We start from the raw sequence: 26,854 nt of genomic DNA, 5'->3' as shown, positions 1-26,854 counted from the left end.
TACATTTCATTGCAGTAAAACACTTCTGGGTCATAAACATATATCTTGGGTATTTCAAAGCACCATTATTTTTTTATTTGGGGTTTCTATAGAACATTTTGGAAACTTGAGGTTACATGGTTACTAAAGCTTGTATACAGGTTAAAAAAGGGGGAAAATTTGATTGGTTAACTTCCAGTGATGGTTATTTTCTTATATGCAATGAAATGTTATGTGAAATTTTTTCTATAGTACTGGAGAGAATAAAACTTTACTCATGCCAAGTATTTCTTTATTTGAAACAAAGATAAATTCTGCACAATTTTTTGAAAAGTGCAAATTTAACAAAGACTAATAGGGGAAAATCAATGGTGGTATTACACCTAATATGGGAAGCTGTACATGCACCTTTGACCTTGTGAGTACTCTCATGTGTTAAAATTTCTTGCTATTTAAGTGAAATATTACAAATAATGAAATATTCTGAGTAGATTGAGTCTCCAAAACACATTTTATGAGAAAATTTCCTTGAAATAGGACTTTACCATGAATATTAGTTGACAGAACAAGCCATACTTAGAGCTTTGGGGAGCTTTTTCTCCTTATTTCTTATATTCTGCTATACTAGAAAAATTTTCCTAAGAAATACTTTAATAAATATATAGTTTTAAGTAAATGAAATTATTTTTAAAGCAGTAACAACAAATTATTCACCAAAAGAGAAGCTTTTTATGTCCCTCTCTGGAACGCGGCGTAAATTTAAGTTTTACGTAAGGACTTATCGAAACCACCTTGGAGACAGTAAACTTTTATACGGATAGTTCATTCAGATTGAATACTTCAATTAATCATTTATTATAACATTTCTATCATAAATGAGTGAAAGTTACCCTAAAATTTTTATTTATTGGCCTAAAAAGTAGAAATTTTGAAGAAATGAGAGGTATAAATGGACCATAAGAGACCTTATAAGGAAGACAAAGAGGTCCATTAGTAGTATTTATCATCCTAAAGTCATCTTTTGTATCATATTCAACTGTTTGTAGGCACATGAGATAAATATTTGATCATTTATTGGTCCACACTATATTCTATCATGATGTGGCTTGGTTTGGATTTTTCGAAGAAATTTTGCTCGAATCGCTGTAGATGTCATCTTACATTATACTAGATTTTTCTCAAACTATTGAACTGATTATGACAAAACTTGACAGGAATGCTTGAAATAACCAGTATTACAAAGGAAAAAAGTCACATTCAGTTTATTTAACAAAAAAGTCTTCTTTAGGTGTAATACCACCAAATCATAGTACGTCACATCCGGTTGCATACGAAAATAGGTCGAAAAGAAATATTCCCTTGAATTAGACAGTTGTAGGTAATTGATCCTACATTTCATTGCAGTAAAACACTTCTGGGTCATAAACATATATCTTGGGTATTTCAAAGCACCATTATTTTTTTATTTGGGGTTTCTATAGAACATTTTGGAAACTTGAGGTTACATGGTTACTAAAGCTTGTATACAGGTTAAAAAAGGGGGAAAATTTGATTGGTTAACTTCCAGTGATGGTTATTTTCTTATATGCAATGAAATGTTATGTGAAATTTTTTCTATAGTACTGGAGAGAATAAAACTTTACTCATGCCAAGTATTTCTTTATTTGAAACAAAGATAAATTCTGCACAATTTTTTGAAAAGTGCAAATTTAACAAAGACTAATAGGGGAAAATCAATGGTGGTATTACACCTAATATGGGAAGCTGTACATGCACCTTTGACCTTGTGAGTACTCTCATGTGTTAAAATTTCTTGCTATTTAAGTGAAATATTACAAATAATGAAATATTCTGAGTAGATTGAGTCTCCAAAACACATTTTATGAGAAAATTTCCTTGAAATAGGACTTTACCATGAATATTAGTTGACAGAACAAGCCATACTTAGAGCTTTGGGGAGCTTTTTCTCCTTATTTCTTATATTCTGCTATACTAGAAAAATTTTCCTAAGAAATACTTTAATAAATATATAGTTTTAAGTAAATGAAATTATTTTTAAAGCAGTAACAACAAATTATTCACCAAAAGAGAAGCTTTTTATGTCCCTCTCTGGAACGCGGCGTAAATTTAAGTTTTACGTAAGGACTTATCGAAACCACCTTGGAGACAGTAAACTTTTATACGGATAGTTCATTCAGATTGAATACTTCAATTAATCATTTATTATAACATTTCTATCATAAATGAGTGAAAGTTACCCTAAAATTTTTATTTATTGGCCTAAAAAGTAGAAATTTTGAAGAAATGAGAGGTATAAATGGACCATAAGAGACCTTATAAGGAAGACAAAGAGGTCCATTAGTAGTATTTATCATCCTAAAGTCATCTTTTGTATCATATTCAACTGTTTGTAGGCACATGAGATAAATATTTGATCATTTATTGGTCCACACTATATTCTATCATGATGTGGCTTGGTTTGGATTTTTCGAAGAAATTTTGCTCGAATCGCTGTAGATGTCATCTTACATTATACTAGATTTTTCTCAAACTATTGAACTGATTATGACAAAACTTGACAGGAATGCTTGAAATAACCAGTATTACAAAGGAAAAAAGTCACATTCAGTTTATTTAACAAAAAAGTCTTCTTTAGGTGTAATACCACCAAATCATAGTACGTCACATCCGGTTGCATACGAAAATAGGTCGAAAAGAAATATTCCCTTGAATTAGACAGTTGTAGGTAATTGATCCTACATTTCATTGCAGTAAAACACTTCTGGGTCATAAACATATATCTTGGGTATTTCAAAGCACCATTATTTTTTTATTTGGGGTTTCTATAGAACATTTTGGAAACTTGAGGTTACATGGTTACTAAAGCTTGTATACAGGTTAAAAAAGGGGGAAAATTTGATTGGTTAACTTCCAGTGATGGTTATTTTCTTATATGCAATGAAATGTTATGTGAAATTTTTTCTATAGTACTGGAGAGAATAAAACTTTACTCATGCCAAGTATTTCTTTATTTGAAACAAAGATAAATTCTGCACAATTTTTTGAAAAGTGCAAATTTAACAAAGACTAATAGGGGAAAATCAATGGTGGTATTACACCTAATATGGGAAGCTGTACATGCACCTTTGACCTTGTGAGTACTCTCATGTGTTAAAATTTCTTGCTATTTAAGTGAAATATTACAAATAATGAAATATTCTGAGTAGATTGAGTCTCCAAAACACATTTTATGAGAAAATTTCCTTGAAATAGGACTTTACCATGAATATTAGTTGACAGAACAAGCCATACTTAGAGCTTTGGGGAGCTTTTTCTCCTTATTTCTTATATTCTGCTATACTAGAAAAATTTTCCTAAGAAATACTTTAATAAATATATAGTTTTAAGTAAATGAAATTATTTTTAAAGCAGTAACAACAAATTATTCACCAAAAGAGAAGCTTTTTATGTCCCTCTCTGGAACGCGGCGTAAATTTAAGTTTTACGTAAGGACTTATCGAAACCACCTTGGAGACAGTAAACTTTTATACGGATAGTTCATTCAGATTGAATACTTCAATTAATCATTTATTATAACATTTCTATCATAAATGAGTGAAAGTTACCCTAAAATTTTTATTTATTGGCCTAAAAAGTAGAAATTTTGAAGAAATGAGAGGTATAAATGGACCATAAGAGACCTTATAAGGAAGACAAAGAGGTCCATTAGTAGTATTTATCATCCTAAAGTCATCTTTTGTATCATATTCAACTGTTTGTAGGCACATGAGATAAATATTTGATCATTTATTGGTCCACACTATATTCTATCATGATGTGGCTTGGTTTGGATTTTTCGAAGAAATTTTGCTCGAATCGCTGTAGATGTCATCTTACATTATACTAGATTTTTCTCAAACTATTGAACTGATTATGACAAAACTTGACAGGAATGCTTGAAATAACCAGTATTACAAAGGAAAAAAGTCACATTCAGTTTACTTAACAAAAAAGTCTTCTTTAGGTGTAATACCACCAAATCATAGTACGTCACATCCGGTTGCATACGAAAATAGGTCGAAAAGAAATATTCCCTTGAATTAGACAGTTGTAGGTAATTGATCCTACATTTCATTGCAGTAAAACACTTCTGGGTCATAAACATATATCTTGGGTATTTCAAAGCACCATTATTTTTTTATTTGGGGTTTCTATAGAACATTTTGGAAACTTGAGGTTACATGGTTACTAAAGCTTGTATACAGGTTAAAAAAGGGGGAAAATTTGATTGGTTAACTTCCAGTGATGGTTATTTTCTTATATGCAATGAAATGTTATGTGAAATTTTTTCTATAGTACTGGAGAGAATAAAACTTTACTCATGCCAAGTATTTCTTTATTTGAAACAAAGATAAATTCTGCACAATTTTTTGAAAAGTGCAAATTTAACAAAGACTAATAGGGGAAAATCAATGGTGGTATTACACCTAATATGGGAAGCTGTACATGCACCTTTGACCTTGTGAGTACTCTCATGTGTTAAAATTTCTTGCTATTTAAGTGAAATATTACAAATAATGAAATATTCTGAGTAGATTGAGTCTCCAAAACACATTTTATGAGAAAATTTCCTTGAAATAGGACTTTACCATGAATATTAGTTGACAGAACAAGCCATACTTAGAGCTTTGGGGAGCTTTTTCTCCTTATTTCTTATATTCTGCTATACTAGAAAAATTTTCCTAAGAAATACTTTAATAAATATATAGTTTTAAGTAAATGAAATTATTTTTAAAGCAGTAACAACAAATTATTCACCAAAAGAGAAGCTTTTTATGTCCCTCTCTGGAACGCGGCGTAAATTTAAGTTTTACGTAAGGACTTATCGAAACCACCTTGGAGACAGTAAACTTTTATACGGATAGTTCATTCAGATTGAATACTTCAATTAATCATTTATTATAACATTTCTATCATAAATGAGTGAAAGTTACCCTAAAATTTTTATTTATTGGCCTAAAAAGTAGAAATTTTGAAGAAATGAGAGGTATAAATGGACCATAAGAGACCTTATAAGGAAGACAAAGAGGTCCATTAGTAGTATTTATCATCCTAAAGTCATCTTTTGTATCATATTCAACTGTTTGTAGGCACATGAGATAAATATTTGATCATTTATTGGTCCACACTATATTCTATCATGATGTGGCTTGGTTTGGATTTTTCGAAGAAATTTTGCTCGAATCGCTGTAGATGTCATCTTACATTATACTAGATTTTTCTCAAACTATTGAACTGATTATGACAAAACTTGACAGGAATGCTTGAAATAACCAGTATTACAAAGGAAAAAAGTCACATTCAGTTTATTTAACAAAAAAGTCTTCTTTAGGTGTAATACCACCAAATCATAGTATGTCACATCCGGTTGCATACGAAAATAGGTCGAAAAGAAATATTCCCTTGAATTAGACAGTTGTAGGTAATTGATCCTACATTTCATTGCAGTAAAACACTTCTGGGTCATAAACATATATCTTGGGTATTTCAAAGCACCATTATTTTTTTATTTGGGGTTTCTATAGAACATTTTGGAAACTTGAGGTTACATGGTTACTAAAGCTTGTATACAGGTTAAAAAAGGGGGAAAATTTGATTGGTTAACTTCCAGTGATGGTTATTTTCTTATATGCAATGAAATGTTATGTGAAATTTTTTCTATAGTACTGGAGAGAATAAAACTTTACTCATGCCAAGTATTTCTTTATTTGAAACAAAGATAAATTCTGCACAATTTTTTGAAAAGTGCAAATTTAACAAAGACTAATAGGGGAAAATCAATGGTGGTATTACACCTAATATGGGAAGCTGTACATGCACCTTTGACCTTGTGAGTACTCTCATGTGTTAAAATTTCTTGCTATTTAAGTGAAATATTACAAATAATGAAATATTCTGAGTAGATTGAGTCTCCAAAACACATTTTATGAGAAAATTTCCTTGAAATAGGACTTTACCATGAATATTAGTTGACAGAACAAGCCATACTTAGAGCTTTGGGGAGCTTTTTCTCCTTATTTCTTATATTCTGCTATACTAGAAAAATTTTCCTAAGAAATACTTTAATAAATATATAGTTTTAAGTAAATGAAATTATTTTTAAAGCAGTAACAACAAATTATTCACCAAAAGAGAAGCTTTTTATGTCCCTCTCTGGAACGCGGCGTAAATTTAAGTTTTACGTAAGGACTTATCGAAACCACCTTGGAGACAGTAAACTTTTATACGGATAGTTCATTCAGATTGAATACTTCAATTAATCATTTATTATAACATTTCTATCATAAATGAGTGAAAGTTACCCTAAAATTTTTATTTATTGGCCTAAAAAGTAGAAATTTTGAAGAAATGAGAGGTATAAATGGACCATAAGAGACCTTATAAGGAAGACAAAGAGGTCCATTAGTAGTATTTATCATCCTAAAGTCATCTTTTGTATCATATTCAACTGTTTGTAGGCACATGAGATAAATATTTGATCATTTATTGGTCCACACTATATTCTATCATGATGTGGCTTGGTTTGGATTTTTCGAAGAAATTTTGCTCGAATCGCTGTAGATGTCATCTTACATTATACTAGATTTTTCTCAAACTATTGAACTGATTATGACAAAACTTGACAGGAATGCTTGAAATAACCAGTATTACAAAGGAAAAAAGTCACATTCAGTTTATTTAACAAAAAAGTCTTCTTTATGGGAAGCTGTACATGCACCTTTGACCTTGTGAGTACTCTCATGTGTTAAAATTTCTTGCTATTTAAGTGAAATATTACAAATAATGAAATATTCTGAGTAGATTGAGTCTCCAAAACACATTTTATGAGAAAATTTCCTTGAAATAGGACTTTACCATGAATATTAGTTGACAGAACAAGCCATACTTAGAGCTTTGGGGAGCTTTTTCTCCTTATTTCTTATATTCTGCTATACTAGAAAAATTTTCCTAAGAAATACTTTAATAAATATATAGTTTTAAGTAAATGAAATTATTTTTAAAGCAGTAACAACAAATTATTCACCAAAAGAGAAGCTTTTTATGTCCCTCTCTGGAACGCGGCGTAAATTTAAGTTTTACGTAAGGACTTATCGAAACCACCTTGGAGACAGTAAACTTTTATACGGATAGTTCATTCAGATTGAATACTTCAATTAATCATTTATTATAACATTTCTATCATAAATGAGTGAAAGTTACCCTAAAATTTTTATTTATTGGCCTAAAAAGTAGAAATTTTGAAGAAATGAGAGGTATAAATGGACCATAAGAGACCTTATAAGGAAGACAAAGAGGTCCATTAGTAGTATTTATCATCCTAAAGTCATCTTTTGTATCATATTCAACTGTTTGTAGGCACATGAGATAAATATTTGATCATTTATTGGTCCACACTATATTCTATCATGATGTGGCTTGGTTTGGATTTTTCGAAGAAATTTTGCTCGAATCGCTGTAGATGTCATCTTACATTATACTAGATTTTTCTCAAACTATTGAACTGATTATGACAAAACTTGACAGGAATGCTTGAAATAACCAGTATTACAAAGGAAAATAGTCACATTCAGTTTATTTAACAAAAAAGTCTTCTTTAGGTGTAATACCACCAAATCATAGTACGTCACATCCGGTTGCATACGAAAATAGGTCGAAAAGAAATATTCCCTTGAATTAGACAGTTGTAGGTAATTGATCCTACATTTCATTGCAGTAAAACACTTCTGGGTCATAAACATATATCTTGGGTATTTCAAAGCACCATTATTTTTTTATTTGGGGTTTCTATAGAACATTTTGGAAACTTGAGGTTACATGGTTACTAAAGCTTGTATACAGGTTAAAAAAGGGGGAAAATTTGATTGGTTAACTTCCAGTGATGGTTATTTTCTTATATGCAATGAAATGTTATGTGAAATTTTTTCTATAGTACTGGAGAGAATAAAACTTTACTCATGCCAAGTATTTCTTTATTTGAAACAAAGATAAATTCTGCACAATTTTTTGAAAAGTGCAAATTTAACAAAGACTAATAGGGGAAAATCAATGGTGGTATTACACCTAATATGGGAAGCTGTACATGCACCTTTGACCTTGTGAGTACTCTCATGTGTTAAAATTTCTTGCTATTTAAGTGAAATATTACAAATAATGAAATATTCTGAGTAGATTGAGTCTCCAAAACACATTTTATGAGAAAATTTCCTTGAAATAGGACTTTACCATGAATATTAGTTGACAGAACAAGCCATACTTAGAGCTTTGGGGAGCTTTTTCTCCTTATTTCTTATATTCTGCTATACTAGAAAAATTTTCCTAAGAAATACTTTAATAAATATATAGTTTTAAGTAAATGAAATTATTTTTAAAGCAGTAACAACAAATTATTCACCAAAAGAGAAGCTTTTTATGTCCCTCTCTGGAACGCGGCGTAAATTTAAGTTTTACGTAAGGACTTATCGAAACCACCTTGGAGACAGTAAACTTTTATACGGATAGTTCATTCAGATTGAATACTTCAATTAATCATTTATTATAACATTTCTATCATAAATGAGTGAAAGTTACCCTAAAATTTTTATTTATTGGCCTAAAAAGTAGAAATTTTGAAGAAATGAGAGGTATAAATGGACCATAAGAGACCTTATAAGGAAGACAAAGAGGTCCATTAGTAGTATTTATCATCCTAAAGTCATCTTTTGTATCATATTCAACTGTTTGTAGGCACATGAGATAAATATTTGATCATTTATTGGTCCACACTATATTCTATCATGATGTGGCTTGGTTTGGATTTTTCGAAGAAATTTTGCTCGAATCGCTGTAGATGTCATCTTACATTATACTAGATTTTTCTCAAACTATTGAACTGATTATGACAAAACTTGACAGGAATGCTTGAAATAACCAGTATTACAAAGGAAAAAAGTCACATTCAGTTTATTTAACAAAAAAGTCTTCTTTATAATATGGGAAGCTGTACATGCACCTTTGACCTTGTGAGTACTCTCATGTGTTAAAATTTCTTGCTATTTAAGTGAAATATTACAAATAATGAAATATTCTGAGTAGATTGAGTCTCCAAAACACATTTTATGAGAAAATTTCCTTGAAATAGGACTTTACCATGAATATTAGTTGACAGAACAAGCCATACTTAGAGCTTTGGGGAGCTTTTTCTCCTTATTTCTTATATTCTGCTATACTAGAAAAATTTTCCTAAGAAATACTTTAATAAATATATAGTTTTAAGTAAATGAAATTATTTTTAAAGCAGTAACAACAAATTATTCACCAAAAGAGAAGCTTTTTATGTCCCTCTCTGGAACGCGGCGTAAATTTAAGTTTTACGTAAGGACTTATCGAAACCACCTTGGAGACAGTAAACTTTTATACGGATAGTTCATTCAGATTGAATACTTCAATTAATCATTTATTATAACATTTCTATCATAAATGAGTGAAAGTTACCCTAAAATTTTTATTTATTGGCCTAAAAAGTAGAAATTTTGAAGAAATGAGAGGTATAAATGGACCATAAGAGACCTTATAAGGAAGACAAAGAGGTCCATTAGTAGTATTTATCATCCTAAAGTCATCTTTTGTATCATATTCAACTGTTTGTAGGCACATGAGATAAATATTTGATCATTTATTGGTCCACACTATATTCTATCATGATGTGGCTTGGTTTGGATTTTTCGAAGAAATTTTGCTCGAATCGCTGTAGATGTCATCTTACATTATACTAGATTTTTCTCAAACTATTGAACTGATTATGACAAAACTTGACAGGAATGCTTGAAATAACCAGTATTACAAAGGAAAAAAGTCACATTCAGTTTATTTAACAAAAAAGTCTTCTTTATGGGAAGCTGTACATGCACCTTTGACCTTGTGAGTACTCTCATGTGTTAAAATTTCTTGCTATTTAAGGGAAATATTACAAATAATGAAATATTCTGAGTAGATTGAGTCTCCAAAACACATTTTATGAGAAAATTTCCTTGAAATAGGACTTTACCATGAATATTAGTTGACAGAACAAGCCATACTTAGAGCTTTGGGGAGCTTTTTCTCCTTATTTCTTATATTCTGCTATACTAGAAAAATTTTCCTAAGAAATACTTTAATAAATATATAGTTTTAAGTAAATGAAATTATTTTTAAAGCAGTAACAACAAATTATTCACCAAAAGAGAAGCTTTTTATGTCCCTCTCTGGAACGCGGCGTAAATTTAAGTTTTACGTAAGGACTTATCGAAACCACCTTGGAGACAGTAAACTTTTATACGGATAGTTCATTCAGATTGAATACTTCAATTAATCATTTATTATAACATTTCTATCATAAATGAGTGAAAGTTACCCTAAAATTTTTATTTATTGGCCTAAAAAGTAGAAATTTTGAAGAAATGAGAGGTATAAATGGACCATAAGAGACCTTATAAGGAAGACAAAGAGGTCCATTAGTAGTATTTATCATCCTAAAGTCATCTTTTGTATCATATTCAACTGTTTGTAGGCACATGAGATAAATATTTGATCATTTATTGGTCCACACTATATTCTATCATGATGTGGCTTGGTTTGGATTTTTCGAAGAAATTTTGCTCGAATCGCTGTAGATGTCATCTTACATTATACTAGATTTTTCTCAAACTATTGAACTGATTATGACAAAACTTGACAGGAATGCTTGAAATAACCAGTATTACAAAGGAAAAAAGTCACATTCAGTTTATTTAACAAAAAAGTCTTCTTTATGGGAAGCTGTACATGCACCTTTGACCTTGTGAGTACTCTCATGTGTTAAAATTTCTTGCTATTTAAGGGAAATATTACAAATAATGAAATATTCTGAGTAGATTGAGTCTCCAAAACACATTTTATGAGAAAATTTCCTTGAAATAGGACTTTACCATGAATATTAGTTGACAGAACAAGCCATACTTAGAGCTTTGGGGAGCTTTTTCTCCTTATTTCTTATATTCTGCTATACTAGAAAAATTTTCCTAAGAAATACTTTAATAAATATATAGTTTTAAGTAAATGAAATTATTTTTAAAGCAGTAACAACAAATTATTCACCAAAAGAGAAGCTTTTTATGTCCCTCTCTGGAACGCGGCGTAAATTTAAGTTTTACGTAAGGACTTATCGAAACCACCTTGGAGACAGTAAACTTTTATACGGATAGTTCATTCAGATTGAATACTTCAATTAATCATTTATTATAACATTTCTATCATAAATGAGTGAAAGTTACCCTAAAATTTTTATTTATTGGCCTAAAAAGTAGAAATTTTGAAGAAATGAGAGGTATAAATGGACCATAAGAGACCTTATAAGGAAGACAAAGAGGTCCATTAGTAGTATTTATCATCCTAAAGTCATCTTTTGTATCATATTCAACTGTTTGTAGGCACATGAGATAAATATTTGATCATTTATTGGTCCACACTATATTCTATCATGATGTGGCTTGGTTTGGATTTTTCGAAGAAATTTTGCTCGAATCGCTGTAGATGTCATCTTACATTATACTAGATTTTTCTCAAACTATTGAACTGATTATGACAAAACTTGACAGGAATGCTTGAAATAACCAGTATTACAAAGGAAAAAAGTCACATTCAGTTTATTTAACAAAAAAGTCTTCTTTAGGTGTAATACCACCAAATCATAGTACGTCACATCCGGTTGCATACGAAAATAGGTCGAAAAGAAATATTCCCTTGAATTAGACAGTTGTAGGTAATTGATCCTACATTTCATTGCAGTAAAACACTTCTGGGTCATAAACATATATCTTGGGTATTTCAAAGCACCATTATTTTTTTATTTGGGGTTTCTATAGAACATTTTGGAAACTTGAGGTTACATGGTTACTAAAGCTTGTATACAGGTTAAAAAAGGGGGAAAATTTGATTGGTTAACTTCCAGTGATGGTTATTTTCTTATATGCAATGAAATGTTATGTGAAATTTTTTCTATAGTACTGGAGAGAATAAAACTTTACTCATGCCAAGTATTTCTTTATTTGAAACAAAGATAAATTCTGCACAATTTTTTGAAAAGTGCAAATTTAACAAAGACTAATAGGGGAAAATCAATGGTGGTATTACACCTAATATGGGAAGCTGTACATGCACCTTTGACCTTGTGAGTACTCTCATGTGTTAAAATTTCTTGCTATTTAAGTGAAATATTACAAATAATGAAATATTCTGAGTAGATTGAGTCTCCAAAACACATTTTATGAGAAAATTTCCTTGAAATAGGACTTTACCATGAATATTAGTTGACAGAACAAGCCATACTTAGAGCTTTGGGGAGCTTTTTCTCCTTATTTCTTATATTCTGCTATACTAGAAAAATTTTCCTAAGAAATACTTTAATAAATATATAGTTTTAAGTAAATGAAATTATTTTTAAAGCAGTAACAACAAATTATTCACCAAAAGAGAAGCTTTTTATGTCCCTCTCTGGAACGCGGCGTAAATTTAAGTTTTACGTAAGGACTTATCGAAACCACCTTGGAGACAGTAAACTTTTATACGGATAGTTCATTCAGATTGAATACTTCAATTAATCATTTATTATAACATTTCTATCATAAATGAGTGAAAGTTACCCTAAAATTTTTATTTATTGGCCTAAAAAGTAGAAATTTTGAAGAAATGAGAGGTATAAATGGACCATAAGAGACCTTATAAGGAAGACAAAGAGGTCCATTAGTAGTATTTATCATCCTAAAGTCATCTTTTGTATCATATTCAACTGTTTGTAGGCACATGAGATAAATATTTGATCATTTATTGGTCCACACTATATTCTATCATGATGTGGCTTGGTTTGGATTTTTCGAAGAAATTTTGCTCGAATCGCTGTAGATGTCATCTTACATTATACTAGATTTTTCTCAAACTATTGAACTGATTATGACAAAACTTGACAGGAATGCTTGAAATAACCAGTATTACAAAGGAAAAAAGTCACATTCAGTTTATTTAACAAAAAAGTCTTCTTTAGGTGTAATACCACCAAATCATAGTACGTCACATCCGGTTGCATACGAAAATAGGTCGAAAAGAAATATTCCCTTGAATTAGACAGTTGTAGGTAATTGATCCTACATTTCATTGCAGTAAAACACTTCTGGGTCATAAACATATATCTTGGGTATTTCAAAGCACCATTATTTTTTTATTTGGGGTTTCTATAGAACATTTTGGAAACTTGAGGTTACATGGTTACTAAAGCTTGTATACAGGTTAAAAAAGGGGGAAAATTTGATTGGTTAACTTCCAGTGATGGTTATTTTCTTATATGCAATGAAATGTTATGTGAAATTTTTTCTATAGTACTGGAGAGAATAAAACTTTACTCATGCCAAGTATTTCTTTATTTGAAACAAAGATAAATTCTGCACAATTTTTTGAAAAGTGCAAATTTAACAAAGACTAATAGGGGAAAATCAATGGTGGTATTACACCTAATATGGGAAGCTGTACATGCACCTTTGACCTTGTGAGTACTCTCATGTGTTAAAATTTCTTGCTATTTAAGTGAAATATTACAAATAATGAAATATTCTGAGTAGATTGAGTCTCCAAAACACATTTTATGAGAAAATTTCCTTGAAATAGGACTTTACCATGAATATTAGTTGACAGAACAAGCCATACTTAGAGCTTTGGGGAGCTTTTTCTCCTTATTTCTTATATTCTGCTATACTAGAAAAATTTTCCTAAGAAATACTTTAATAAATATATAGTTTTAAGTAAATGAAATTATTTTTAAAGCAGTAACAACAAATTATTCACCAAAAGAGAAGCTTTTTATGTCCCTCTCTGGAACGCGGCGTAAATTTAAGTTTTACGTAAGGACTTATCGAAACCACCTTGGAGACAGTAAACTTTTATACGGATAGTTCATTCAGATTGAATACTTCAATTAATCATTTATTATAACATTTCTATCATAAATGAGTGAAAGTTACCCTAAAATTTTTATTTATTGGCCTAAAAAGTAGAAATTTTGAAGAAATGAGAGGTATAAATGGACCATAAGAGACCTTATAAGGAAGACAAAGAGGTCCATTAGTAGTATTTATCATCCTAAAGTCATCTTTTGTATCATATTCAACTGTTTGTAGGCACATGAGATAAATATTTGATCATTTATTGGTCCACACTATATTCTATCATGATGTGGCTTGGTTTGGATTTTTCGAAGAAATTTTGCTCGAATCGCTGTAGATGTCATCTTACATTATACTAGATTTTTCTCAAACTATTGAACTGATTATGACAAAACTTGACAGGAATGCTTGAAATAACCAGTATTACAAAGGAAAAAAGTCACATTCAGTTTATTTAACAAAAAAGTCTTCTTTATGGGAAGCTGTACATGCACCTTTGACCTTGTGAGTACTCTCATGTGTTAAAATTTCTTGCTATTTAAGTGAAATATTACAAATAATGAAATATTCTGAGTAGATTGAGTCTCCAAAACACATTTTATGAGAAAATTTCCTTGAAATAAGACTTTACCATGAATATTAGTTGACAGAACAAGCCATACTTAGAGCTTTGGGGAGCTTTTTCTCCTTATTTCTTATATTCTGCTATACTAGAAAAATTTTCCTAAGAAATACTTTAATAAATATATAGTTTTAAGTAAATGAAATTATTTTTAAAGCAGTAACAACAAATTATTCACCAAAAGAGAAGCTTTTTATGTCCCTCTCTGGAACGCGGCGTAAATTTAAGTTTTACGTAAGGACTTATCGAAACCACCTTGGAGACAGTAAACTTTTATACGGATAGTTCATTCAGATTGAATACTTCAATTAATCATTTATTATAACATTTCTATCATAAATGAGTGAAAGTTACCCTAAAATTTTTATTTATTGGCCTAAAAAGTAGAAATTTTGAAGAAATGAGAGGTATAAATGGACCGTAAGAGACCTTATAAGGAAGACAAAGAGGTCCATTAGTAGTATTTATCATCCTAAAGTCATCTTTTGTATCATATTCAACTGTTTGTAGGCACATGAGATAAATATTTGATCATTTATTGGTCCACACTATATTCTATCATGATGTGGCTTGGTTTGGATTTTTCGAAGAAATTTTGCTCGAATCGCTGTAGATGTCATCTTACATTATACTAGATTTTTCTCAAACTATTGAACTGATTATGACAAAACTTGACAGGAATGCTTGAAATAACCAGTATTACAAAGGAAAAAAGTCACATTCAGTTTATTTAACAAAAAAGTCTTCTTTATGGGAAGCTGTACATGCACCTTTGACCTTGTGAGTACTCTCATGTGTTAAAATTTCTTGCTATTTAAGTGAAATATTACAAATAATGAAATATTCTGAGTAGATTGAGTCTCCAAAACACATTTTATGAGAAAATTTCCTTGAAATAAGACTTTACCATGAATATTAGTTGACAGAACAAGCCATACTTAGAGCTTTGGGGAGCTTTTTCTCCTTATTTCTTATATTCTGCTATACTAGAAAAATTTTCCTAAGAAATACTTTAATAAATATATAGTTTTAAGTAAATGAAATTATTTTTAAAGCAGTAACAACAAATTATTCACCAAAAGAGAAGCTTTTTATGTCCCTCTCTGGAACGCGGCGTAAATTTAAGTTTTACGTAAGGACTTATCGAAACCACCTTGGAGACAGTAAACTTTTATACGGATAGTTCATTCAGATTGAATACTTCAATTAATCATTTATTATAACATTTCTATCATAAATGAGTGAAAGGTACCCTAAAATTTTTATTTATTGGCCTAAAAAGTAGAAATTTTGAAGAAATGAGAGGTATAAATGGACCATAAGAGACCTTATAAGGAAGACAAAGAGGTCCATTAGTAGTATTTATCATCCTAAAGTCATCTTTTGTATCATATTCAACTGTTTGTAGGCACATGAGATAAATATTTGATCATTTATTGGTCCACACTATATTCTATCATGATGTGGCTTGGTTTGGATTTTTCGAAGAAATTTTGCTCGAATCGCTGTAGATGTCATCTTACATTATACTAGATTTTTCTCAAACTATTGAACTGATTATGACAAAACTTGACAGGAATGCTTGAAATAACCAGTATTACAAAGGAAAAAAGTCACATTCAGTTTATTTAACAAAAAAGTCTTCTTTAGGTGTAATACCACCAAATCATAGTACGTCACATCCGGTTGCATACGAAAATAGGTCGAAAAGAAATATTCCCTTGAATTAGACAGTTGTAGGTAATTGATCCTACATTTCATTGCAGTAAAACACTTCTGGGTCATAAACATATATCTTGGGTATTTCAAAGCACCATTATTTTTTTATTTGGGGTTTCTATAGAACATTTTGGAAACTTGAGGTTACATGGTTACTAAAGCTTGTATACAGGTTAAAAAAGGGGGAAAATTTGATTGGTTAACTTCCAGTGATGGTTATTTTCTTATATGCAATGAAATGTTATGTGAAATTTTTTCTATAGTACTGGAGAGAATAAAACTTTACTCATGCCAAGTATTTCTTTATTTGAAACAAAGATAAATTCTGCACAATTTTTTGAAAAGTGCAAATTTAACAAAGACTAATAGGGGAAAATCAATGGTGGTATTACACCTAATATGGGAAGCTGTACATGCACCTTTGACCTTGTGAGTACTCTCATGTGTTAAAATTTCTTGCTATTTAAGTGAAATATTACAAATAATGAAATATTCTGAGTAGATTGAGTCTCCAAAACACATTTTATGAGAAAATTTCCTTGAAATAGGACTTTACCATGAATATTAGTTGACAGAACAAGCCATACTTAGAGCTTTGGGGAGCTTTTTCTCCTTATTTCTTATATTCTGCTATACTAGAAAAATTTTCCTAAGAAATACTTTAATAAATATATAGTTTTAAGTAAATGAAATTATTTTTAAAGCAGTAACAACAAATTATTCACCAAAAGAGAAGCTTTTTATGTCCCTCTCTGGAACGCGGCGTAAATTTAAGTTTTACGTAAGGACTTATCGAAACCACCTTGGAGACAGTAAACTTTTATACGGATAGTTCATTCAGATTGAATACTTCAATTAATCATTTATTATAACATTTCTATCATAAATGAGTGAAAGTTACCCTAAAATTTTTATTTATTGGCCTAAAAAGTAGAAATTTTGAAGAAATGAGAGGTATAAATGGACCATAAGAGACCTTATAAGGAAGACAAAGAGGTCCATTAGTAGTATTTATCATCCTAAAGTCATCTTTTGTATCATATTCAACTGTTTGTAGGCACATGAGATAAATATTTGATCATTTATTGGTCCACACTATATTCTATCATGATGGGGCTTGGTTTGGATTTTTCGAAGAAATTTTGCTCGAATCGCTGTAGATGTCATCTTACATTATACTAGATTTTTCTCAAACTATTGAACTGATTATGACAAAACTTGACAGGAATGCTTGAAATAACCAGTATTACAAAGGAAAAAAGTCACATTCAGTTTATTTAACAAAAAAGTCTTCTTTATGGGAAGCTGTACATGCACCTTTGACCTTGTGAGTACTCTCATGTGTTAAAATTTCTTGCTATTTAAGTGAAATATTACAAATAATGAAATATTCTGAGTAGATTGAGTCTCCAAAACACATTTTATGAGAAAATTTCCTTGAAATAGGACTTTACCATGAATATTAGTTGACAGAACAAGCCATACTTAGAGCTTTGGGGAGCTTTTTCTCCTTATTTCTTATATTCTGCTATACTAGAAAAATTTTCCTAAGAAATACTTTAATAAATATATAGTTTTAAGTAAATGAAATTATTTTTAAAGCAGTAACAACAAATTATTCACCAAAAGAGAAGCTTTTTATGTCCCTCTCTGGAACGCGGCGTAAATTTAAGTTTTACGTAAGGACTTATCGAAACCACCTTGGAGACAGTAAACTTTTATACGGATAGTTCATTCAGATTGAATACTTCAATTAATCATTTATTATAACATTTCTATCATAAATGAGTGAAAGTTACCCTAAAATTTTTATTTATTGGCCTAAAAAGTAGAAATTTTGAAGAAATGAGAGGTATAAATGGACCATAAGAGACCTTATAAGGAAGACAAAGAGGTCCATTAGTAGTATTTATCATCCTAAAGTCATCTTTTGTATCATATTCAACTGTTTGTAGGCACATGAGATAAATATTTGATCATTTATTGGTCCACACTATATTCTATCATGATGTGGCTTGGTTTGGATTTTTCGAAGAAATTTTGCTCGAATCGCTGTAGATGTCATCTTACATTATACTAGATTTTTCTCAAACTATTGAACTGATTATGACAAAACTTGACAGGAATGCTTGAAATAACCAGTATTACAAAGGAAAAAAGTCACATTCAGTTTATTTAACAAAAAAGTCTTCTTTAGGTGTAATACCACCAAATCATAGTACGTCACATCCGGTTGCATACGAAAATAGGTCGAAAAGAAATATTCCCTTGAATTAGACAGTTGTAGGTAATTGATCCTACATTTCATTGCAGTAAAACACTTCTGGGTCATAAACATATATCTTGGGTATTTCAAAGCACCATTATTTTTTTATTTGGGGTTTCTATAGAACATTTTGGAAACTTGAGGTTACATGGTTACTAAAGCTTGTATACAGGTTAAAAAAGGGGGAAAATTTGATTGGTTAACTTCCAGTGATGGTTATTTTCTTATATGCAATGAAATGTTATGTGAAATTTTTTCTATAGTACTGGAGAGAATAAAACTTTACTCATGCCAAGTATTTCTTTATTTGAAACAAAGATAAATTCTGCACAATTTTTTGAAAAGTGCAAATTTAACAAAGACTAATAGGGGAAAATCAATGGTGGTATTACACCTAATATGGGAAGCTGTACATGCACCTTTGACCTTGTGAGTACTCTCATGTGTTAAAATTTCATGCTATTTAAGTGAAATATTACAAATAATGAAATATTCTGAGTAGATTGAGTCTCCAAAACACATTTTATGAGAAAATTTCCTTGAAATAGGACTTTACCATGAATATTAGTTGACAGAACAAGCCATACTTAGAGCTTTGGGGAGCTTTTTCTCCTTATTTCTTATATTCTGCTATACTAGAAAAATTTTCCTAAGAAATACTTTAATAAATATATAGTTTTAAGTAAATGAAATTATTTTTAAAGCAGTAACAACAAATTATTCACCAAAAGAGAAGCTTTTTATGTCCCTCTCTGGAACGCGGCGTAAATTTAAGTTTTACGTAAGGACTTATCGAAACCACCTTGGAGACAGTAAACTTTTATACGGATAGTTCATTCAGATTGAATACTTCAATTAATCATTTATTATAACATTTCTATCATAAATGAGTGAAAGTTACCCTAAAATTTTTATTTATTGGCCTAAAAAGTAGAAATTTTGAAGAAATGAGAGGTATAAATGGACCATAAGAGACCTTATAAGGAAGACAAAGAGGTCCATTAGTAGTATTTATCATCCTAAAGTCATCTTTTGTATCATATTCAACTGTTTGTAGGCACATGAGATAAATATTTGATCATTTATTGGTCCACACTATATTCTATCATGATGTGGCTTGGTTTGGATTTTTCGAAGAAATTTTGCTCGAATCGCTGTAGATGTCATCTTACATTATACTAGATTTTTCTCAAACTATTGAACTGATTATGACAAAACTTGACAGGAATGCTTGAAATAACCAGTATTACAAAGGAAAAAAGTCACATTCAGTTTATTTAACAAAAAAGTCTTCTTTAGGTGTAATACCACCAAATCATAGTACGTCACATCCGGTTGCATACGAAAATAGGTCGAAAAGAAATATTCCCTTGAATTAGACAGTTGTAGGTAATTGATCCTACATTTCATTGCAGTAAAACACTTCTGGGTCATAAACATATATCTTGGGTATTTCAAAGCACCATTATTTTTTTATTTGGGGTTTCTATAGAACATTTTGGAAACTTGAGGTTACATGGTTACTAAAGCTTGTATACAGGTTAAAAAAGGGGGAAAATTTGATTGGTTAACTTCCAGTGATGGTTATTTTCTTATATGCAATGAAATGTTATGTGAAATTTTTTCTATAGTACTGGAGAGAATAAAACTTTACTCATGCCAAGTATTTCTTTATTTGAAACAAAGATAAATTCTGCACAATTTTTTGAAAAGTGCAAATTTAACAAAGACTAATAGGGGAAAATCAATGGTGGTATTACACCTAATATGGGAAGCTGTACATGCACCTTTGACCTTGTGAGTACTCTCATGTGTTAAAATTTCTTGCTATTTAAGTGAAATATTACAAATAATGAAATATTCTGAGTAGATTGAGTCTCCAAAACACATTTTATGAGAAAATTTCCTTGAAATAGGACTTTACCATGAATATTAGTTGACAGAACAAGCCATACTTAGAGCTTTGGGGAGCTTTTTCTCCTTATTTCTTATATTCTGCTATACTAGAAAAATTTTCCTAAGAAATACTTTAATAAATATATAGTTTTAAGTAAATGAAATTATTTTTAAAGCAGTAACAACAAATTATTCACCAAAAGAGAAGCTTTTTATGTCCCTCTCTGGAACGCGGCGTAAATTTAAGTTTTACGTAAGGACTTATCGAAACCACCTTGGAGACAGTAAACTTTTATACGGATAGTTCATTCAGATTGAATACTTCAATTAATCATTTATTATAACATTTCTATCATAAATGAGTGAAAGTTACCCTAAAATTTTTATTTATTGGCCTAAAAAGTAGAAATTTTGAAGAAATGAGAGGTATAAATGGACCATAAGAGACCTTATAAGGAAGACAAAGAGGTCCATTAGTAGTATTTATCATCCTAAAGTCATCTTTTGTATCATATTCAACTGTTTGTAGGCACATGAGATAAATATTTGATCATTTATTGGTCCACACTATATTCTATCATGATGTGGCTTGGTTTGGATTTTTCGAAGAAATTTTGCTCGAATCGCTGTAGATGTCATCTTACATTATACTAGATTTTTCTCAAACTATTGAACTGATTATGACAAAACTTGACAGGAATGCTTGAAATAACCAGTATTACAAAGGAAAAAAGTCACATTCAGTTTATTTAACAAAAAAGTCTTCTTTATGGGAAGCTGTACATGCACCTTTGACCTTGTGAGTACTCTCATGTGTTAAAATTTCTTGCTATTTAAGTGAAATATTACAAATAATGAAATATTCTGAGTAGATTGAGTCTCCAAAACACATTTTATGAGAAAATTTCCTTGAAATAGGACTTTACCATGAATATTAGTTGACAGAACAAGCCATACTTAGAGCTTTGGGGAGCTTTTTCTCCTTATTTCTTATATTCTGCTATACTAGAAAAATTTTCCTAAGAAATACTTTAATAAATATATAGTTTTAAGTAAATGAAATTATTTTTAAAGCAGTAACAACAAATTATTCACCAAAAGAGAAGCTTTTTATGTCCCTCTCTGGAACGCGGCGTAAATTTAAGTTTTACGTAAGGACTTATCGAAACCACCTTGGAGACAGTAAACTTTTATACGGATAGTTCATTCAGATTGAATACTTCAATTAATCATTTATTATAACATTTCTATCATAAATGAGTGAAAGTTACCCTAAAATTTTTATTTATTGGCCTAAAAAGTAGAAATTTTGAAGAAATGAGAGGTATAAATGGACCATAAGAGACCTTATAAGGAAGACAAAGAGGTCCATTAGTAGTATTTATCATCCTAAAGTCATCTTTTGTATCATATTCAACTGTTTGTAGGCACATGAGATAAATATTTGATCATTTATTGGTCCACACTATATTCTATCATGATGTGGCTTGGTTTGGATTTTTCGAAGAAATTTTGCTCGAATCGCTGTAGATGTCATCTTACATTATACTAGATTTTTCTCAAACTATTGAACTGATTATGACAAAACTTGACAGGAATGCTTGAAATAACCAGTATTACAAAGGAAAAAAGTCACATTCAGTTTATTTAACAAAAAAGTCTTCTTTAGGTGTAATACCACCAAATCATAGTACGTCACATCCGGTTGCATACGAAAATAGGTCGAAAAGAAATATTCCCTTGAATTAGACAGTTGTAGGTAATTGATCCTACATTTCATTGCAGTAAAACACTTCTGGGTCATAAACATATATCTTGGGTATTTCAAAGCACCATTATTTTTTTATTTGGGGTTTCTATAGAACATTTTGGAAACTTGAGGTTACATGGTTACTAAAGCTTGTATACAGGTTAAAAAAGGGGGAAAATTTGATTGGTTAACTTCCAGTGATGGTTATTTTCTTATATGCAATGAAATGTTATGTGAAATTTTTTCTATAGTACTGGAGAGGATAAAACTTTACTCATGCCAAGTATTTCTTTATTTGAAACAAAGATAAATTCTGCACAATTTTTTGAAAAGTGCAAATTTAACAAAGACTAATAGGGGAAAATCAATGGTGGTATTACACCTAAAAGTAAAACAAGGACCATAACTGCTCAAAATCATCAGACCGGAACAAAATTCGAATTGATCTGTAACTTGTCATGATAAATTTATATACCAATTATCAAATCAATATCTTCAAGCATAACGAAAAAAAGTGCAGAAAACTGATTATTTGAGTGAATTTCCTAAGTCGAAGAACCATCACTCTGCACAAAATCATCAGACCGGAACAAAATTCGAACTTGATCTGTAACATGTCATGATAAAACTATACACAAAATATCATACCAATATCTTCAAGGACGAAGAAAAAAGTGTGGAAAACTGATTTGCCGGACTGACGGATGGATGGACAGACAGACGGACGGAGTGCAAACCTAAAGTCCCCTTCGACTTCGTCGGTAGTGGACTAAAATAGCCTTACCCTTTGATGTGTCTTTGGATGACAGACTAAAAGTTGATTATTGGATTAGCCTCCAGCCTGGTACAAATGTCCGATAAATTGTTTGCAAGAGGAGATACTTTACACATGCGAACCCAATACAGCCATGTGTGTTTAGGTATAAGAATATGTGGTATGACTGCCAATGAGACAACTCTCTATTCAAGTCACAATTTGTAAAAGTAAACCATTATAGGTCAAAGAACGGTCTTCAACACGGAGCCTTGGCTCACACCGAACATAAAGCTATAAAGGGCCCCAAAAATGACTAGTGTACAACCATTCAAACAGGAAAACCAACGGTCTAAGCTATATAAAAAAAAACGAGAAACACTTATGAACCACATCAACAAACGACAACCACTGAACATCAGGTTCCTGACTTAGGACAGGTGCAAACAAATGCAGCGGGTTTAAACGTTTTAACAGGTACCAGCCTTCACCCGGCTTACCTGAAACAATAGTGTAACATCACAACATAGAAAGACACACTATAATTTTCCGGTTTAAGGATATTTTGTCAGAAAATGACAGTGTATACATCGACAAAAAGTTTCGTACAAAGCTTATAAGGTTAGGATATGGTGAAGCTAAAATTACAAACCAATCTCATCCAACGATAAGAAAACGGATAGCTGATGTTGATACTATAACACGAAGTCACAGTAGTTACAAACGTGAAGATAAAGTACAGTCTTTCAGATTATGAACGCGAAGTCACAGTACACTTGCTAACTAAACCTACTACGTATATTCATTCCACGTAAAGAACACAGCAATATTAAGGATCACGCTTCTTTTATATCAAAGATAAATTATTTGGAAGAGGGATTTAATTCATCATTAAGGATTTGCAAACTATTGTTTTACAAATTATAAAAAATTTGGAGAGCAATCAGACGTTCTGGCAATACACAAAAATACTTATAAATTGCATTAATATTTTTATGCAAATATGCAATTAATGCATGCAAAATTCATTCTGTCATATATCTTGTTATTGAAAATTAAAGGATCAATATAGAAAACAAAATAAACAAACCAAATGAATGTCTTCTTGTCATTTGGTGTTGCAAAATGGAAGTCACAGTACACCGAGAACGCGAAGGCACATTTCACAGTGGGCACCGTTTACATTGTGTGAAATCAGTCTAAGAGATTTTTCTCTGATACCCTTTTGGATGAAAACACCCATTTTGTAATATGATGACAATAACATATAACAATAAAGACAATACAACATAGTATAAGTGTAAAACATTAAAAAAGGATTTGTAATTATAGCTATTTAAAATAAAACTTACAATGATAACATGAACTTTAAAAGTTATGTATTCATTGCAGAGTTTTAAATTTTAATTGAATTCATAAAGAGCTTGTTTCTATCCTACCAAACACAGAAAGCAATATACATGTATATACAGCTGTGTGTTACAAGTGACCAATGCCAATGCCCTTCGATTTTTATAGTTTAGATACTTGAAGATAGAATTACCTTTGAAAACTCGTAGATCCTCAAGAATGAATGTTGCTTGGATACTCTCACTCTGCAAGCACTTCAGGAAACACTTGCAAACTCCTTCACCCTTTCTTAGTATATGTTTTAGGAGGCGGTCTGTTTTTCTATGTCTTTCTCGTGTCTCGCTTAACTCTGCTAACTTGCTGTCGGAGAAAATATCCACCGCAATGGCCTGTATTTCCTCGAGAACTAAATCTGGATTTATATGTCGTTTTGTATAACCAAAATTTTGTTGGATTTTTTTACTACATACACCTGCGTTAAAGAAAATAAAATTTTATTTGAAATTTAATAGTTTTTTATAAATGAATTAATTTCTAAACAATAAGGCAGGGAATGAATTTACAAAAAAAATTTAACACTTTGAATATATACTTTACAATTAAAACCATTTCCGGTAAAGTAGTTATGGCACCTTAGAGTCAGAGGACAAAAGTGAGTTCCCACTCAAAATATGTCCTATCATTTCAACTAAATTCAATATTCTTCAAAAAAATATTACAAAGTCACTTCATGGTCAAATGACAATTTATATCAAATAAATACCACAAGATGTAGAAATGTTAAAAGTTGCATTGTTTATTTATCCATGATATAATTCCGGCTTATTTTAATTTTCTGATGAGGTGAACATAAACAAAAATATTTCTGGAAACGTTTGCTATGCATTCTAACCAAATAAAAATCGTAAAAATTTGCATTCGTGTTTAACCCATCAGAAAAAGAAAACGACCCTCACAAAAAATATGGCCAAATAAACAATAAAACTTCAGACATTTCTACAGCTTATGGCATTATTTAATAAATATCGCCCATAAAGTTACTTGGTAATATATTTTTGAAAAAAATATTGATTTTAGTTGAAATGATAGGACATTTTTTTGTGGGAACTCAGTTTTGTTCACTGACTGTAGTAATTTATTAAGATCTATTAACTTTCAGAAGTAAATTTGTTTGTTTTGTTCATGATTACTTTTATTTAGTAGTTAATTTATTTAATCATAACAATAAGCGACTATGCGAAGTGAGAATTGTATAATAGCACTGGCTTGTAATGTGTGATAACTTTAAGTTAAAGAATATTTTCATATTTTGACCAATTGACACTCATATTTAGTGCAGGAAAGGTTTAGGAAGGTTAATAACAAATAATCTCAAGACAAGTTCTCTCTGGAAAACAAAAATAAAATGGTTATTTATATATTAACATTTTCAGAACTTCAACAATAAATTACAACTGATGAAGATATGATTGCGCAGACAAATATATCTACATACCTTTGAATATTACAGACACGTGAAGCATAATACCAGGTGTATTCGGAAGACTGAAAATCCCGGAATCTGCAATAAAAGGATAATCATATGTAAGATTTTAAAGTCATATATAGTCTACCAATCATAGAATCTCTCTATTAACAGATTAAGAGATAGACATATACAGACGATGTATTTGTTTGTTTTGTTCTGTCTTATTGTTGTTTGATTTTAATTTGTATGTAGAAAAACATTTTGTTTAATATTCATAGCTATATTAAAGCCATTTTTTTTCTTTTTAATTGTTTCACATTCTATTATCCAGGAGTCATTTAAGGATTACTATACGGTATGGGCTTTGTTCATTGTCGAAGGCCGCCTTTTACTGAACATGTATTTATTGCTTCCTTGCTTTTTTAGTAAATAGTTGTCTAAGTAAAATCATACGCAACTTTTTTTTTATAAGGACTGGTAGCTCAGAGTTAAGACAATATGTCGCAAAGGGATGACAAGTCAACCTGAGGATTTTAGAAACAGAGAGTACCATATCCGGTTTATCGTATCAGCGAAATGCAAGATGTATTCTCCAACTTTTTTACAAGATATCGTATTGAAAGATCGTCCACTGGACATACTTTCATAGCAACAGAAGCTGCATATGTAGTCCAAATCTTGTTATCGTCTTCCAATTTGTCATATTATTTTTGCCTCTCTACATTAGACCGCTGTTTCGTTCCTCTTAATTTTGTTTCAAATGATGAATTATAGGTTAAGAGTTACTTTAGATACATGTTTGCCTCCTTTCCAAGTGTCATTAGAAAACGACTTAACAATTATAATTTTAATCGATTGGTTAACATTTAAAATTTAAAAATTATCCTAATTGATTACATTGTAGTTGTCTCAGTATTTATTACATCACCTCATCTCATTTCTACAATTAGCATGAATATATGTATGTAAATGATGTGTACATTTGAAACTAAACAGAGGACCCAGCGAGGACATGTATTGCATATAAATGAGATGAGTAGATGTTTATTCCTGTATTTTAAAAAT

General features: G+C 30.5%; 1 protein-coding gene across 1 annotated transcript in view; it reads right to left on the bottom strand.

Annotated features, from left to right (window-relative positions):
* Window positions 1–26,854, bottom strand: part of LOC127714474 (uncharacterized) — a 78,222-nt gene that overhangs the window by 46,248 nt on the left and 5,120 nt on the right. The window contains exons 3-4 of the mRNA XM_052220528.1: window positions 25,817–25,882; window positions 24,515–24,793 (exon numbers count right to left, since the gene is read on the bottom strand). Of these exons, the coding sequence (XP_052076488.1) occupies window positions 24,515–24,793; window positions 25,817–25,882 (345 nt within the window). The remainder of the gene's footprint in view (window positions 1–24,514; window positions 24,794–25,816; window positions 25,883–26,854) is intronic.

This window comes from Mytilus californianus, unplaced genomic scaffold (genome assembly GCF_021869535.1).
Source record: "Mytilus californianus isolate M0D057914Y unplaced genomic scaffold, xbMytCali1.0.p SCAF_9, whole genome shotgun sequence".
Taxonomy (NCBI): Eukaryota; Metazoa; Mollusca; class Bivalvia; order Mytilida; family Mytilidae; genus Mytilus; species Mytilus californianus.
The sequence above is the reverse complement of the archived record's forward strand: the minus strand, read 5'-3'. Positions and strand labels throughout refer to the sequence as shown.